The sequence below is a fragment of the Ischnura elegans genome (assembly GCF_921293095.1).
Source record: "Ischnura elegans chromosome 13 unlocalized genomic scaffold, ioIscEleg1.1 SUPER_13_unloc_4, whole genome shotgun sequence".
In the NCBI taxonomy this organism is placed as follows: domain Eukaryota; kingdom Metazoa; phylum Arthropoda; class Insecta; order Odonata; family Coenagrionidae; genus Ischnura; species Ischnura elegans.
Window position 1 is genome coordinate 4,697,353 of NW_025791660.1, and position 18,425 is coordinate 4,715,777.

Sequence of the window (18,425 nt, forward strand, 5' to 3'; positions counted from 1 at the left end):
AATAACCCGGGCCATGGAACAAACGCAGTATGTCTTCAATATCAGGAATTATATGACTGGGGTGTTTCTGCACCACTCCAAACGATATGACATGAGTCTGTTAAAAGGGATTCATTTGTGAAAAACTCTCCTATTCCGATTCATTTCATCAGAATCACCCAATGTTAACCTTCAGATCGAACGCCATTCTTCCCCGTAAGCCATTTACGTTTCTACGTTCACCCTATCACATGCAATGCTCCACAACGATAAATTCAGTCCCCAATCCACATCTGCGGATATGTAATCCAAACGTCTTTAATTGTGACCTATTCACTCGGATGAACATTCATCCTCCACACTGAATACTTCTCCATTGCCGCACGTCCTTCAAACAAATCACGGATGTGGACTGCATCCCGTAACACCTGGACTAAGTCGAAGACTGGATTACCACCAGGAAGCTTCAATTTAACCCTTAAAAATCAGGTGATACAGTTCACAAGGAAGAATTAAACACTCAACATGAATCCTGATTTACCATGGCAAATATAGAATCAGGCGAAGCAAAACACTATGAAATTTCTAGGAGGTACTGTGGATGAAAACATGACTCGGAGCGCAAACAACACAGCACCAATCAAAAAGGCGTAAGGTTCATCACCAGCAATGACACTGAAATATTTTAGAAATGGTTAAGGTCCAGCCAATACCCGAGTGCTCCCGGTTTATATGTGGACTGAAATGGGAGAAGGCTATCAGCCCAAGGCTGTTGCTAAATCGTATATATAACCATTATTTTGCTTTTTGTCAGGAAAATTTTTCAAAATAATTGTCTACAGGAGCTGATGATCCGAGCTACCTTGGCGTTTCGTGTCTTTATTTCAATTTTTCATTCATACGGCACAAATTCACTAAAATCGAGTCAACATGAAATCTCATCATTCATCACACAGAATCCACAGCAACCTAATTTCTTTCATACACTGCATGGGCATAGACTAATTGCCCTACAAGTGAATAGAATTATTAATGCAGCGTTGAATTATTAATTTATCTACATAATTCACTCAAAAAAAATTATAAATACTAAATAACACTTGAGTATGATAAAAAGTATGAGATATTAAATGTAGTTACTAAAATTAGCAACGTGAACAGAGCAATAGAATTGTTAATTGTAAAACACAATACTAAATGCCAAATAAATTCCTTTCTCTTCAATCTTTTTGTTGAAGAAGTTGACTTATATTTTGGAAAGAGTAACACCAAAATGTAAGACAGACAAGTTTTATGATTAAATTTTTATGACTTTGCTTCCAAAATATCTTCATGATAGATGATAGCCTTTGCGGACTTAGAAAACCGGGGCTTTTCATTCCCTGCGATAAAAATATGTAAATTGACCACAATTTTACGTGAAATATTTTGACCATGATAAAATCATCTCAATTGGCATATCTCAACAAGCAAAACCACGCGTGTTATAATACCAATTAACTAAACAATGTAATTATACACAGCAAGCAAGTTGCACAAACGCAACACAGTTACCAGTAAATATACGGAAATTCACCTTAGAAAGAAATTCCTTGCATCGATCATTTTGAGCCTTAACCATGGCTAGCAATGTTTTCAAGAGGAAATATTATTGTCATTTGAACAAATTGCATGGTGATTGTGGTGCAGGCATTCAAATTACAACCTAATACTGATGTTATCATTGAAAGGAATGTGGGTACATCAACCATTAAAACAGACCAGTCACTCAGTTCAACACTCTCTTCATCATTCGTGTATTATTATTAACCCATTTACGGCCAACGTTGCGAAAACGCAACATTATTGAGAAATGCAAAATAAATGTTTCATTTGAATTTTATTCATGCTGAATTCGCTTTATTCGATAAAAATAAGTTTTAAATTGATTTTTAGTGAGATTATAATGACATTTAATAAGTATTTCGATAGTTATAAAAATGGTGAAAATGTGTCAATTTTCTAGTCTCCTGTTAAGCAAGATAAATAATTTTTCCTAAGAGTAACTATTCCCTTTATTAAGTTTTTTATTCGTCCATGTGAACGTAGAAACTTCGATTAATAGATATTAAAGCTTATATTTCGTCAGTCAGTCAACATTAAGCCAAAATCAGATCCTGAAAATAATGTTGCGTTTTCGCAACGTTGGCCGAATCCGGTATCTATAGGCATTTACGCAACCCGCATCACTACATATTTCCGTCTCGTAGAATTATGCCGTTTTTACTGTCAGATATAATCCTACGTCTTTTTTTGCCTCGTATTTGACAGATATCGTCATATTTGATTATTAAAATTCTTAGATATTATATTTCCAATGAGATGCTGCATTATTTTACCTTAATCCAATATAAATTAGAGATGCATTACGGCTTGAAAGAAATGAGTCGAAGTGAATATTTTTACAGAAGATAACGTATTTTCCAGTTTTTAATTGTCATTTTCATCACAACAGAATGAATTACAACAAACAATGACTATTTATGAAATACATGAAAGCATTTCGGGTGCAATGTAACACAAAACTTTGTACATTCAATCCGAATTAGTCCTTCCTTACTTCACGATTCAGCGATATCACTGACTTCCACAACAAGATATTGGGTGAAATAAGATGATAAGGCGTTGATTTGGTTCGGAAATGAATGAAAGAAAACATATTTAGATTAATAAAAAATAATCTACACTTTTCAGACAATTCCTGTCTGGACAAAAATGACAGATTACTAAATTATGACCTCTTTTTGACAGCTTGAATTAAAAATTATTACAATTCGGAATATTTGCGCATATATTTTGAAATAATGACCACATGGTACCTTACTTTGGTCACTACAGTGCATATAGGTTCTTTAAAACAAGCCTTTTAGATTTTGCTATTAACTTTGGTGCTTTTGTTATTCAGTCGATTTTAGGGTTCAACCTGGCAATAGAAAATTACTTCCATCGAAATTTAGGCTTGGAAGCAAGTGTTATTCTAGAATTTGTCAAGGTTATCCCTGATCCCTTGAATCATCGTATGTTTTTCGATAACTTCTTTTCATCTTGAAGATAATGTATTGTTTTGAAAGAAAAAGGATTATTTGTAACTGGAGCCATCAATGAAAATAAAACAGAGGAGTGCCTGATATAATATAATAAAATCATCCATGTGAAACCGAGAGGAACATGAAAACAAACATTTTATAAAGCCGAAGGTCTTAGTATTGTTCGATGGAATGATAAATAGATTGTCCCTGTTGACAGAAATACAAGTTTTTTGCTTCCATTGGGCACCGGGAATAGTTTCAGCAGAAAAAAGAAAATACTATTTCACATACTACTCTATGTTAATAAAAGAAAATACTATTCGTGTTATTGGGGATTATAGTAAATACATGGGTTGTGTGGACCTACTAGGTAATGCAAATTACCGAACTAGAATTTAGGGGAAAAAAGGTCCTAGCTTATCAACTTACTGGACAGCGTTTGCACTAACGCCAGGAGATTGTACAGGTTATGCAACGGAAGTAAATAAGACAAGATTTTCATTGGTAGTGTAAGACTTTTCTCATTCATTGCATGAATAAGGTTTTTCCTTAGTTTGAAACAGAATGTGACGTACACGGAGGCTGTTTTGAGAGAAAGACACCACATTCATTGCATGAATAAGGTTTCTTCTTTGTATGCATCCGCATGTGACAACCAAGGCTGTTTCTTCCTGAGAAATACTCATCACATTCATTGCAAGAGTAAGGTTTCTCCTTTGTATGAATCCTGATGTGACGAACAAGGTTGCTCCTTACAGAGAAAGACTTTTCACATTCGTTACATGAAAAAGGTTTCTCTTTCGTATGAGTCCGAATGTGACGGACAAGAGTAATCCTTTGAGTGAAAGACTTATCACATTCATTGCAAGAAAAAGGTTTCTCCTTCGTATGAGTCCGAATGTGACGGACAAGAGTGCTCCTTTGAGTAAAAGACTTATCACATCCATAGCAAGGATAAGGTTTCTCCTTCGTATGAGTCCGAATGTGACTGACAAGTTGACTCTTTACAGAGAAAGACTTATCACATTCATTGCAAGTATAAGGTTTCTCCTTCGTATGAGTCCGAATGTGACTGACAAGGTTGTTCCTTTGAGTGAAAGACTTATCACATTCATTGCAACAGTAAGGTTTCTCCTTCGTGTGTGTCCGCTTGTGACAGAGAAGGTGATTCTTTTCAGAGAAAGACTTATCACATTCATTGCAAGAATAAGGTTTCTCCTTCGTATGAGTCCGAATGTGACGGACAAGTTGACTTATATAAGAGAAAGACTTATCACATTCATTGCACAAATAGGGTTTCTCCTTCGTATGAGTGCGCATGTGACAGACAAGGGTATTCTTGTGAGAGAGAGACTTATCCCATTCATTCCAAGTATAAGGTTTCTCCTTGGTATGCGTCCGAATGTGACGGACAAGGGTGATCTTTTGAGAGAAAGACTTATCGCATTCATTGCAAGAATAAGGTTTCTCCTTCATATGAGTCCACATGTGACAGACGAGGTTACTCTTTTGAGAGAAAGACTTTTCACATTCTTCGCAGGTATAAGGTTTCTCCTTAGTATGAGTCCGAATGTGACACGCGAGGTTACTCTTTTGAGAGAAAGACTTTTCACATTCATCGCAGGTATAAGGTTTCTCCTTCGTATGAGTCCGAATGTGACGGACGAGGTTACTCTTTTGAGAGAAAAACTTTTCACATTCATCGCAGGTATAAGGCTTCTCCTTCGTATGAGTCCGAATGTGACTGACAAGTTGACTCTTTACAGAGAAAGACTTTTCACATTCATTGCAAGTATAAGGTTTCTCCTTCATATGAGTCCGAATGTGACGGACAAGAGTGCTTCTTTGAGTGCAAGACTTATCACATTCATTGCAAGAAAAAGGTTTCTCCTTCGTATGAGTCCGAATGTGACGGACAAGAGTGCTCCTTAGAGTAAAAGACTTATCACATACATAGCAAGGATAAGGTTTCTCTTTCGTATGAGTCCGAATGTGACTGACAAGTTGACTCTTTACAGAAAAAGACTTATCACATTCATTGCAAGTATAAGGTTTCTCCTTCGTATGAGTCCGAATGTGACTGACAAGGGTGTTCCTTTGAGTGAAAGACTTATCACATTCATTGCAACAGTAAGGTTTCTCCTTCGTGAGAGTCCGCATGTGACAGAGAAGGTGATTCTTTTCAGAGAAAGACTTATCACATTCATTGCAAGAATAAGGTTTCTCCTTCGTATGAGTCCGAATGTGACGGACAAGTTGACTCTTATAAGAGAAAGACTTATCACATTCATTGCACAAATAGTTTTTCTCCTTCGTATGAGTCCGCATGTGACGGACGAGGTTACTCTTTCGAGAGAAAGACTTTTCACATTCATCGCAGGTATAAGGTTTCTCCTTCGTATGAGTCCGAATGTGACAGACGAGGTTACTCCTTTGAGTGAAAGACTCATCACATTCACTGCAGGCATAAGGCTTCTTTGCTGTGTCTGGACTACATGTGCATGATTTCTCATCTTCCAGGAAGCTTCTCCTCATTTCCCTCACATTTTTTTTCTTCCTTGTTCCTCCGAGGTTATCCTTAAGAAGCCCATTTCCTTTTTGTCTCACCCCTTGCCTTTTACACGTCAGCTGATTTAAACTTTTGGAGAAGATGGGCAGACAAGATGTTTTAGTTTCTCTTCTAGAAACAAAGGTTTTAAGGGACGCATCCTTTCCGATTGACAAATTTGAATCATTATCCAAATTACCAGAACCGAAATGAATCTCGAGGTGCTTAATGAGATCATATTTGGTATGGAACGCATCTCTGCAGTTGAAGCAATGATAAGACTTTTTCGTTGAACTTGCAAGCTTTCGAGGATTTTTGAACATGAAAGTACTTCTATCTTTGTTTTCCAGTAGAACTTCCTCGGGGCCATTCTTTTCATTCTCAGTTCTCCTGAAAAACGTTACGGAGCCTGCATTATCACAACCACCTCTCTTCCCAGCAATAGTCTTTGTTGCTTTATCCCCTCTGATTTTAGACGCATATCTAGATTTAGAATGTAACCGTTCGTCATTAGGAATTGAACACAACATTATTTTATCAGCAAGCATGGTATCACATTTTTCAACGTCTTTATCCATCACCTCCTTTCCTTTCCTTGAATGTGATGCTCTAATCTTCGGTTCAGGAGCTGCAAACAAGGCTGAGGCTTTTTCAGGAGCTGGGGACTCTAGAAAAGAATTTCACATTAAAAATAAGTAAAGTCAGTCATGAATTCAAATATAAGTTGAACTATTTCATAACAGCATTTAGACAGATATCAAGGTAGCTACTTAAACCGATCCCTCGGTTAGATGCTATACTTATATCAAGGTGTCAATTAGTTTTATACGGTGGTCTCCATATATTTCTTCACAAATGAAGTGGCACTGCTTCTAAGAGAAAATGAGCAAAATATTGCATACTAACCTCAAGTATCTACGCCACAAAACACCTCAATGCACTTTTTCATGCACAGAGGTAATCATAAACTCAATTTACAAATCACAAAAATACACATAACATTGAATTGAAACAATGATCATTATTATAAAAAAACAAATACTTCAATACATTACAAACCTTAAAATACGTAATATAGAAATGCAAAGGTAGCAGAGGGGCTAGAAGGTAATTAAAGCTCACAAAAAATCATTGCCAGCTTAAAAAATCATAGAGATGAAGATGGAGGGGCAAAAATGGCATATTATAAGAACTTACTTCCAAGAAAAACATGCATTAAATTTTTTTATGAACAACAATAGCAGTAAATGAAGATCAAATTCTCTGAGTGGCACACCTTTATATTTCTAACAAAATTTTCATAACCACTTCGCCTTGCATTATTTATCAAATTATTTCAAGTATAAAGGGATGGGGTATTAATGATCTCATAGCTAGATTAACATTAGGCATGGTAGATGGGATGCCACACATCCAAATATCCATGGCAATTGCCCGTCATTGGATACATTGGATCCAAAGTTGCGGAAGGCATCGGATCTGGATCCGAAATTTTATATAACTGCTCAGTGAAAGCACACCCTATCTGAGAAGAGTGGAAATGGTTCCAACTCTCTCCTTGAATGCGCCCTCACAGTGCCGCTGATATACAGGGTATGTCCGGAAAGTAGTAGGACTGAGTCGATTTAAAAAAAATTATTGAGCCAATCGTTACAATTCTTTAACAACTTTAAAAATTGGCTCCTTCTGTGTCTATGCAGCGCTGCCAGCGCGATTTCCAATCATTGAAGGCGTCACGGAAGGCATTCTCCGGAATAGCCTTGGGAGCCGACGTGCAAGCTGCTTGGATCCCCTCTGTTGTCTCAAAATGCTTGACTTTCATCAGACTTTTCAGGCAAGGTGACAAAATAATGTCTGGGGGGCCACATCAGGGCTGTAGGGCGGCTGCAGAAGCGTTGGGATGCCGGCCTTGGTTAGGTAGCTGTTCACAAGAAAGGCGATGTGAGCCGCAATTTCTGGTCGTCGGTGAGCACTTTGGGACCATCTTCGTGCACACCTTGCGCATGTTCAAAGGCTCTGTCACAATGTCATGAACCACAGATTTTGATAAATTCAACATCTGGGTAATTAAACGAATACTTATTCGACGGTAAGAGTTTGATACTTTGCGCACACGAGTCACATTGTCGGTGTTTGTCGAAGTCGCAGGTCTTCCAGCACGGTCTTCATCAGCAACGTCTTCTCGGCCCTCCAAAAAGGCCTGGTGCCACCAAAACACACCACTTCTTGCTAAATCAACATCTGGATAAGCCTGCTTGATCATATCAAACGTCTCTGTCGCAGATTTACCGAGTTCCACTCAGAATTTAATCGCGTACCTCTGCTCCATCGAATGCTGTATTTTCGGCTTGCACCACTCACAGAAACACGTCGGGCAAAATGTCTGTCCTGATTCTCCAGGTGCTCGGAGACAAACGACCAGCCGCTCGTTCGTTAGTTAGAAACACCCTCTATCGAATCCAGTCGGTGCGCGCACGCTCCGAAGTACAATCGCTGCGGAAAAAAATCAGTCCTATTACTTTCCGGACAAACCCTGTATCTTTCTGCCAGTCTTAATTTGAGAGCATGGATGGTTCAGGATGGATTGGTTTAAAAAATCATCAGAACAGACCAAGTATGCAGAATGTTAACATCACAAAAAACTTGTTATGTTTTCACAATGCGTCCAACATTTTGATAAAAGGCTTTTCATGCAAAGGCGCACTGAAATGGTAGACAGTACATTTTGTAACATATCAGTAGCCTTTCCCCCACACTACTTCCCGACGCCGTAAGAGGGCCATATACAATCGTCTGGTTTCACTTGCTGACCCAGTATAAGGGTTGAATTCACCATGGATTTGGCCTAGCAAGCAATCACCATGAAGCCTGATTCATGAGCAAGTCTGTAAGAATACCTATTTCATTTCCTCACTTCGTCAATTCACAGACTTCAGATGAAAAAGCTTTTAATCGGTTAAGATATCTGATTTCCAGGTTGTCCACATGCATCCATTTTCCAATTTCCTAATATTTCCCTTATAATTTATCGATTTTCATAAGCAATCATCACAATAATATTTTAATTTTGAATACGTCCAGACTGAATTTTCACAAAACTCAAAGTACTTAGAATGCGAAGCAATGTACAAAATACCACAAGAACATCCTAATAAAAGATAAACTTAACAGTTATAAGTTAAATTAACATAGAAATTATTCAAGCTTCTCATATCCACCCTTAAAGATGGCGATGCCTTGTATTTCACTGCTCCACCTTTTACAATTTGGATGAAGCTATAACCTTTAAATCTTAGCTAAAGAGAATAAGTAAGCAAGGCCTGGTAACCCACTTTCATTACTCTGCAGAACTACAACTACGGCACATAAGGTATTGAAAATGAGTTAATCCTATTTGTAGCCGAACTAGTTGTTTTCCACATCCCACTTTTCCATGAATAACCGTTAGGCTTATTGAAGGACAGTTACAAAAAACAGTGAATTCATTGGAGTTGTATCAAAGCAAAATTTTACCATCATTTTAAAACTGAAAAAAAACCAGTTCAGCTCATTTCAAAAAGTTCCATGTTCATTTTGTCTAAGGAGGCTTCAATTGATATGGTACATAACTGGAATCTTATGCTTAGTATTCTTCACAAATGATATATTGGGAATTTTTTTCTATTACCCAGTCTTAAAGAAAAAATTTTTACGTGGAGTACACTGGAATTCCCATATGAATGCACATGACTGCATATATTGGTTAATGTCATTGAAGCATGAAAAAAATTTTACTAGATATTTGCCGACCTGATTACATTCTCAAGCAGAACTATAAATCATAAACTAAAGAATGTATACATGGATGACAAATACAGATACTACATCCTTCACAAGGGAAGTGTCTAAAAACAGGGTCTCAGATTTCAATTAAATTTTCTTGTGTTATACATGGTCCATTGGGAACTATACTTGAAATAGCCCCATATGGGGATTTATAACCAAATAGTTTGCACTGTAATGGAGTTAAACATTTAAAGTTCAAATACATTTATGCTTAAGAGCCACCTTGCTAAGGGCGAGCATTAGTCCAGTGGTTAAAGTGCTCAGTTGTCACACCGGGGACCCGGGGTCAGGCTTCATGAAAAAATAAAATTTTCAGTGAACTTAAAGATAATATTGAGGAAAAACAAGCTTTTGTAAAATAGGGTGTAGAAATAAAACACAAAAAAAATCAAATTCAAAATTTGATTGAATTCTGATACCCCGTTTTTGGACTCGGCCTAATCAGAATTAGTTACAAGTCTTTTCTGTGAAGTGTAATTTTCAAACACTGAAGATCACTCACCTTCCGCCTCTGTCATAAACTCCATGGCCATTGAGTGATTCTGAATCAGCTCTCCATTCTCTGTATCAGTAGGCTGAAAGCAAGCAGATTTCAGATTTACTTAATACAAATACATCTCAAAAATCATAAAATAATGAAACAAAAATCTTAAATTCTTGTTAATCTCTGGCTTGAATAGAATAACATATGAAGTTACAACACCAACATTAATCCTAAACACTCTCCAATAATATACTGTCCTAATCTATATATCATGAAGCCCCTTAACGACCACTCATTCATTCACTCACCTATACAAATGTTTGGGGTGAACGAGACGAGATACGGCAAAAAGTCTAATGAAGACCCCCTCTAAAATTGTCTGAAACCCCAGGAAAAATTATGAAAACACTAAATTTACAATTATTTATCCGTCTATTCAATTAAAAGTGAGTATAGGGATTAGTTTAAAAAATGGCCACCAAATTCCAATGGCGGCGCGGCAGTCATACAAACGAACAATCATAGCAACATATTTGTTTATGCAAACAAGAGGACTTGAATTGGGAAAGAAGATAAAGGAATTAAAACGAAACTCTGATAAATATAAGGAAGGAAATCAAGAAAGTAATTGTTGAAGTGTCTATTTATTTACGTCTTTCTTTTCGCAGGAACAAACGTTTGTTTAAATCAAAGCGCATTCAAATTAAAAGCGGAGAAGTATAAGGTAGGAAATTAGTTTTTGTTTTTGGTATATTACATCGAAAGTGTGGTGGTTATGAATTTCAAAGTTAACAAGTGCACTAAATGCCAATTTAGAAATATGATTCGTGCTGTTGACTGTAGTTCGTATCTTGTTGGCGATAGACGATTGTAGTAGAAAGACTTTTAAACAAGTCTTACATAATATATGTCGGTAAAAATGATTTTCTTTTCATTATTTGTGATGGTGATAACTTTTTACTTTTGTTTACGTTCTACTTTCCGTTAATGTCCTTTTTAATGTACAATGTTATCCGTGAGCTGCAGGAGTGAATAGGCAGTGAATAATAAAATATGGAAGATAAGTGCAAATAAAGGTATTTCTTATTCAATTATTTGTCTTGCGAAAATCACGTTTCCTTGAGTGAGTAAGTTATTCAACTGTGAAAATTATCGAAATCTTGACATTCACAATGTCTTGTGCACCAAAGGCAGTGATCCGTTACTCACCAGATTTATTGCGTATTGCGCGGGATATTAAAGCTGAGATATTTCTGTATCCCGATTTATTAAAATTTTAAATAGAGGTATTTCTGAATTGAAATAATTCGCGATCACGATAAATAATATTTCGATGAAATTCGTCATACTAGCCCCAATTCATGCTAAGGCACATTTGTTTCCAGATATTGATATTCAGTCCCTTCGTAATTCGTTTACGAAGGGGAACAGCTGTAACATCTTATTCGTATATCAAGAATTTGGTTGAGTTTTGTGGAAAATAATTAATAAACGTGTTTGTCATTGTAATTCGTGAAGTCGTTATGTTATGATATTACGTATGCATTGGGTGTTACAATGGAACGTGGTCTCAACGTTTTTTGTATTTGAATTGAATAAGTTAAAGAAACTCGTAGAAATTTATTTTAATTTGTTAGCCCCTCAGAAAAACTCTCTTTATAAATATTTACATTGATAATGAAGCCTACGTACCACGCGCTCATTTTACGTGAAAGTAGAAACATTTCTTATACCTAAGCTAGCCACCTTAGAAGTAAACAATCCTTAAGTAACAAGTAGCAAACAAAAAGTGTAAGACCTCCCACAGCGAGCATAACCGGCCGCAGGCCTTTTTCGGGGGGGCCTAGGGGGGCAGAGCCCCCCCAGCGAGCTAAGGGAGTAACTAATATATACACTCCTTTCAACAGGTCTTCTGCAGAGTTAGTTCTTCTATTATTGATTATATAGGGGATTTCTTCGTGAATCTTCATAACTGGGGGAAGCCATATTGGATAACAGTTTTGCTTATCAGCTCTCCGTCATGGATGGGGATGATTTCCTCGGCTGGCTCCTTCAGCGTCTTCATTCACCATTGGCTGAGTGAATATTTAATTCACGGCGTCATGGATTGACCTTATTCCTCTTAGCACAAGTAATCACACACGATTATGAATCAGTTCTCCTTACCTTGTGAATGCTGATTTAAAGGTACCCATGAACCATGCCAAGGGGCATCGTTTACAATACGTTGTAACCATTTTTGAAAACAATGATAATGGTTTCAAAATCTGGGCTCAAGTGCCCGAGTTTACAGTACTTGAAATTGAGGATTTCTCCCAAATGTCACTCAAATCCATTAATTTAATTGAATGTGAATTTCATTCATACCTCAGTGGCATCAGTCTCCTTGGGAGACAGTTCGATCTTGGCCAAAACCAGCAGAGTATCACGGTCTATCACAACGGCTCTTGTGCCTTCAGCATCCACCTCATCGCCTTGGGAAGATGTTGAGGCCTGTACCTGCGTATGAGTCCAAAATCAGCATCATTAAAGACATAGATACAGAAATATAGAAAAAGCTTTGTGGGTACACCAAAAATTATGATTCCTATTTATGGCATTGATAAATATCTACACACCTCCTCAACACATATACTTCTGTAATATTCAAATCTTAACAGCTTGTGTTATACATTGACATGCAATAAATTGTACAATTATCTATCATAGTACCCGAAAAAGAAAAAACTCATCTCATCAAGAAAATGCAGGATTAGTCACAAGTAAAAGATCAATACTACCGTGTGAACGAATATTTGTCTAATGCTTCAATGTGACTGAGATTTAGGTGTAATTTGAATTGCTTCAGCATATTGTTGCCCTTATTATTGTTTACTTTGACTAATATTCTATGCAAGCAAAAAGTGTTCCAGATAAGGAAAATATTCTCGCCTCACGTACAGATAAAACATCTATTGAAAACCGTCAAGGATAGAACTCCACTACAAGTCGAAGGGGTATACCGAATTCCTTGCCAGACCTGTGGGAAGAACTACATCGGCGAAACAGGCAGATCGGTTAAAACACGTCTAGAGGAGCAAGAGAGAGCAATTCGACTGGGGCAGTCAACGAAGTCCGCGGTAGCCGAACACGCAGCGCTGGGCCACACAATCGACCTTAAGGAAGCAAAAGTTGTTGCGAGAGTGAAAGGCTTTAAACAGAGACTCGTAAGAGAAGCAATAGAAATATCTAAAGAGGAGAAAAACAACTTCAACAGAGACACTGGCCTTAAAATCAGCCGTACTTGGCAACCCGTAATCGGCAAAAATAATCGACAACCTACTCCTCCAACCTCTCACTCCCCTCCTCCCACCACCTGACACGTATACCTATATATACCAATTTTAATCCTTTCGCGCCGGACCTTCGTTGAAGGAAATTCTTCCTCAATACGAGTCTCTTGAAAGTTTTCTTTACTCCTCTGTACGAAGCCTTGCCGCGTCGACTAAAGGTAGTGGGTCCCTCCCGAAACATTTTTGGACCCAACTCGGTGGGGCGCCTATCCTTTTCCAAGGCCCTTGTCCCAGACCCCAGAAGGATTAAAAGCCCCTTCCAAGCACAAGTCCGCGGTCAACACGCGGAAAACACACTGCAAATAACAGTAGTTGACCGCGTGGAGAGGATAGGAGAGGGTCGACCTGAGCGGCCGAAGAAGGGGCTGGGCTCGCGCTAAGGCGGATCACAAGGGGCGACCGCGTCCGTGGGTCTATTGTGTCCGCCACGGTCCCTTTTTTCGACCTGTGCCGCACAGGCGCGGCATTCGTTGGTTAGAGTAAGAACATTCTGAACGCACTGGTGTGGCATTCGTAGTCGAGGAAAAAAATCCTCGCCGCACAGGTGCGGGATTCGGCGCGAAAGGGTTAAATCCCACCTCTTCAGATTCCCTTGAGAAAGCGACCAGCATCGGTCGGGAAACGTTGGGGCCACCCAAAATCTGACGCGGCGACATAGCCCAAAAGTTTTAATTCAACATGACGAGCACCCGCGAAAGTTTTAACGACGAATTATCCCATACATGTACATTAACAAACTTTGAAATGATAGAAAGAAGACTAAAGAATGGCTATAATGCAAACAACGTTTATTAAACTATTAATTTGTTTAATAAATCAGCGAGATTAGTTAATTTAATAAAATTTTTAAGAATGATAGTAATCTTAGTTGAAAATATTTTTCACAGTCTCACGGGATTCTGGATGAATGTCATTTACTAACTCCTATTGAAGAAACATTCACGGTTAATTAGTTAATAATATGTGATTCCTTAAATTCCTAAACATGCAAGTACTTTCATTTCAAATCGTATCTCCTCGTCCAAGGAATTTGTTAATGTTCTCTGCAGCATTCTCGTCATCCTCGTCGTACGACCCAAGTCGGCACAGAAATCCAATGACGACTTTGGGCTATCTTCATTGCCTTGTACATGAAGAAGAGTCGTAAACCCTAAATGAACCTCCTTGCATCCAGAGTTATCACTTAGCTACGGTCAGGTGCGATTTCATCTCCATCACCATCATCACCTTCAGCTTCACTGTTGCCTGTGTAATATGGTTTCAGCAATATCAAGTTCACAGTTTTCATTGGTCCAAATTGCAGTGAATATTATCGAGCTCTTCATGGCTTGTTATGTGGCACAGTTTGGAGTTGAATACATATTCAGATTCTGCTGTAATGTTGTACACTGCACTGAAACTTTAGAAATCGCAATGAAAAAACAATTTTGAATTTTTTGACATTTGAAATCGGGCCAGCTTTTAGCCAGAAACAATATTGCTTGCTGAATGTTCACCTTTGAGCTTAGCGCGTTGGCGGTGGATGATGATATCAGAACGTTATCTTCTATAGATTCTAGAATATTATTTACTTATTTCCCACGGTAAAGTGTTCTCAAATTTTTTATGATCCCCATATCCATTGGTTGCTCCAAAGACGTTATGTTTCCAAGCAGAAATTCCAACTGATAATTTTTTAACGCACATTTTGGCAATTAGCATGTGCCGTACAATTGTCAAGTACAAGAAGAACCTTTCTTGATTTTCATGCTAATTCTATATCCCCACTGGTCAATCATTGCGTAAAGAGACTCACTGTCATCGCTACCTTGCTATTGACTTCGTACATTGATGGTAAACTGCTTATTCTTAACCCTTTAAAGCATTGAGGCCTAGCACTTTCCAGAATTGCCAGAAAAGTTTTTGTCAGTTCCCCAAACATTTAAACAATACTAAACAGTGATGCGATCCATCGCTTTTTTGAAGCCCGTTGGTCCTACATGACTGTAATAAGAAGAGCTATTTGGTGTTGCTCGGTATTACAGTCCCGTTTCATTGGCATTGTAAATGCCATCAGCGCAAAACTTCAGGAGTACCTTGGGCAGTTTCTTCAATTTCCACTCCTCTGCACTCACAACATTAGCACTTTTTTCTCCGTTAGCTCTCTTGAATTTTATTTTGTTTCTGGTCTTCCATCGAGATGCCAACCATCTGTTGCCTTAAAATGGTCATGAACAAGTTTCAAAGCTAGTTCCTCCGACTTCTTATTTAACATTGGACCGCTTACACAAATCCCTCGATCGCTTACAATGTAATACCATTGATTTTAAGCGTCCTCAACATCTGGATCCTTACGTTGACGCTTGCATTTCATAGACGATGCCTGCTTTCCTTTTTGACTCCATCTGAGCTATCGTCAATTTTGGCATCCCGGTAATCTCAGCCAAACGGAGATGACTGGATTGAGGATAATCTTTATTTTTGTAGAGTATAGCAAATTTCAGCGAGTAAAAGGTCTTAACGTGGCACATTATTCAAGAAATGGAGCGTCACTGAATCTCAGAATTAAAACAATATCACTTAATCTAGTTTCACTTAGATCGTAGAGCACGAGATAAATCCCACCAAATATGCGCACCATTTAAACTGGTTTTAGACTGTTAGTTCACAGATGACTAGGTACAAGTGAAGAAAAAAATGTCTTTTGTGCATGCATAGACTACTGGGAGAGTGATGGGAAAAAGAGAAAGGAACGAAGAAACGTAATTTTCCGATAGTGACTACTCAGTTGTACAGAGGGAAAGGAATTGAAAGGATAGATTTCATGAGTAAGTTGAATTTTGTTCAAGATGCTGCGAACAAAAAGCTCTTTGTTGGAAAAATTGTTCGCCTAGTACTGTCTCCTCTGTTCAAAATCAGCCTGTAATTCCTAGAAATTGGCCCGTTCTCGCTCTTACACCCTCACCACGGGTGTCATCAGCTCTATCTAACTATCCCGGGCTCATTCTATCACCTATAGCCTGCTACAGGAGTCCTCTCCTCTTGAACACATCACTACGTTGAATGAGGTCTCATGGTCGGGAAACAGCATCCGATTCCACACACGGATGATATAAGAACAAGAGTTTTAAGATTGAGGCAAGAATAGGTACACTTGAGAAAAATAAGACTAAATTTTTGAAGGAAAATTTAATAAACAGTATTCTGATACGAAAAAATTTTAATTTCGTTGCGAGCATAGAGTCAATGTCGCCGACTCACGGCCCAATAAAGCGGCATGCTGTCCCAATTAAGCGGAGAAAACTCTGGGATATTCTTCAATTGGATTCGGTTCTTCAAGATTTTATACCTTGAATGCAAACGCACAATCAAAGTGCTACTTCTCATGACGTCTACTATCGTTAGCGAAATTCAGGTCCGGCTAAAGGGTGTGGTTGCAAAAATGGAGGGAGCAGGGTGGCATGGAAGTGAAGAGGTACCTAATTTTTTTGCCAGGGTTAATGTCTTCCAAACACAGGTTTAAGGTCAATGTGCTGTCATGGCACACGGACCAATTAATAATTGTGCTTCGAATACACGTGCGCAGATAAGTGCCTAGTCAGGGTCTGCACATGACTCGGCCTAAAAACATGATCGAAATATCGATTTTTCTTATAATATTGTCGTGATGCAGCGGTAGAATTAATTTTCTTGTCACAACTAACAGTTTTTTTTCACTTTTTTATTCTTCCTCTTAATCATTTGACGTTAAAAAATTATGAAAACTTCCATGCTCTCTCTCTCTCGTGAAAATCAACAACCCATTATTGTTTTATTCCCATGACAACTTTTATATTAGAAGTTATTGACGGTTTTATATTCCAATTATATCATACTTACGTATGCCAATCTGCCAATGGTAGTTCTACATTCAGGTTTGAGAGATTTCTAAGATTTCATGGCGAAATTTTTTTTTGGTGCTTTTAGATTTTTGGTGCTTTTTTAGGGGTGCATCGTGGGTAGTAACTGTATTAAATGCGTACAGGGGTCCCACTCTAACTACATTATAAAATTCACGGCTTTCGCCAGGTTTTTTCACGGTACACGATATTCACCGCTCATTCACGGTTTTAAGGCTTTCACGGTTGCATGGGAACCCTGGTGTATAACTTAAAGCACACGAATATAACTTTTTTAAATACTAATCTTACTAATTTTACTTAATTTTAAGGTTTACCAATTCATGGGACTCAACGGTGTATGCAACCAGCTCTACACTAACTTATCTCTGTAAAAACTGATACGAAATCCACATAATCACAGTTCTCCTTATCTGGGTGTAAAACATAATAATCAAGTCTCCTTGGAGCAATAAATTCAGAAGCTATACAGGAAAATAACATCTACTTGTTTTTTTATTCTATCAGAGAAACTAGTTATTGATGTATTATTGTCAATTAATTATAGTGAATTCTACCTGAATGTGATGTCTAGTATCCTCAACTGGGGCTCTAGAACCAATTATAAAATAATCTTCAACATTCATACGAGGATATTATAGGTTATAGGTAAAATGTCTGCTTAAACAGCATGACTCACTCTACTTCAAAAATTGACTATATTACCATGCATGTGCATTAATGTCTTCTGCTTATGTTTGTGCAAAAATATATGTTTATAATTATTATGAATTTGTTCATAAAAACATTTTTTTCTTTTCTCATTAGTACTGTTTTTGTGTCTTACATACTCACTGACATGCCCTATATTTGTCCAAACAAATCACTGGACCAATTTAAATATTATTATTATTATTATCATTATTCTTTATTCCACAAGATTTACTTGGAGGTCTGCCAGCGTCGGGCCTTGCCAAGATGCTGCCTCAAGTTACAATTCATTTAAAACCAATCTAACTGTTCGACATGTATCCAGTATTACAGATTTTTGAATGTTATATATTGTGTTTCTTTTAATTTTTAATTGTTTAATTCCAAAATTGAGTGATGAATATATTATTCTTGTTGATGATATTACTATGGGGATGGTCACCACGTCCTGCTATTATTACTATTATTATGATTACCTGAACAGAGGCTTGGGCCACAAGGCCATTTGTGGCCCCATCAGTGCTATCATTGTGCACATATCCTCCTCCATCATCACTGATCTGATCTACTTTTACACAAGGGGATCCACATGTTCCCATTCCACTCTGATAAAAAGAGAAT

General features: G+C 37.8%; 1 protein-coding gene across 1 annotated transcript in view; it reads right to left on the bottom strand.

Moving 5' to 3' along the window:
• Nucleotides 1–308: 308 nt before the first annotated feature.
• LOC124173294 (zinc finger protein 62-like) overlaps nucleotides 309–18,425 on the bottom strand; it is a 55,844-nt gene continuing 37,727 nt past the window's right edge. Inside the window, exons 8-12 of the mRNA XM_046552812.1 lie at nucleotides 18,281–18,409; nucleotides 12,272–12,403; nucleotides 9,923–9,995; nucleotides 3,873–6,262; nucleotides 309–443 (exon numbers count right to left, since the gene is read on the bottom strand). Coding sequence (XP_046408768.1) covers nucleotides 309–443; nucleotides 3,873–6,262; nucleotides 9,923–9,995; nucleotides 12,272–12,403; nucleotides 18,281–18,409 — 2,859 coding nt within the window. The remainder of the gene's footprint in view (nucleotides 444–3,872; nucleotides 6,263–9,922; nucleotides 9,996–12,271; nucleotides 12,404–18,280; nucleotides 18,410–18,425) is intronic.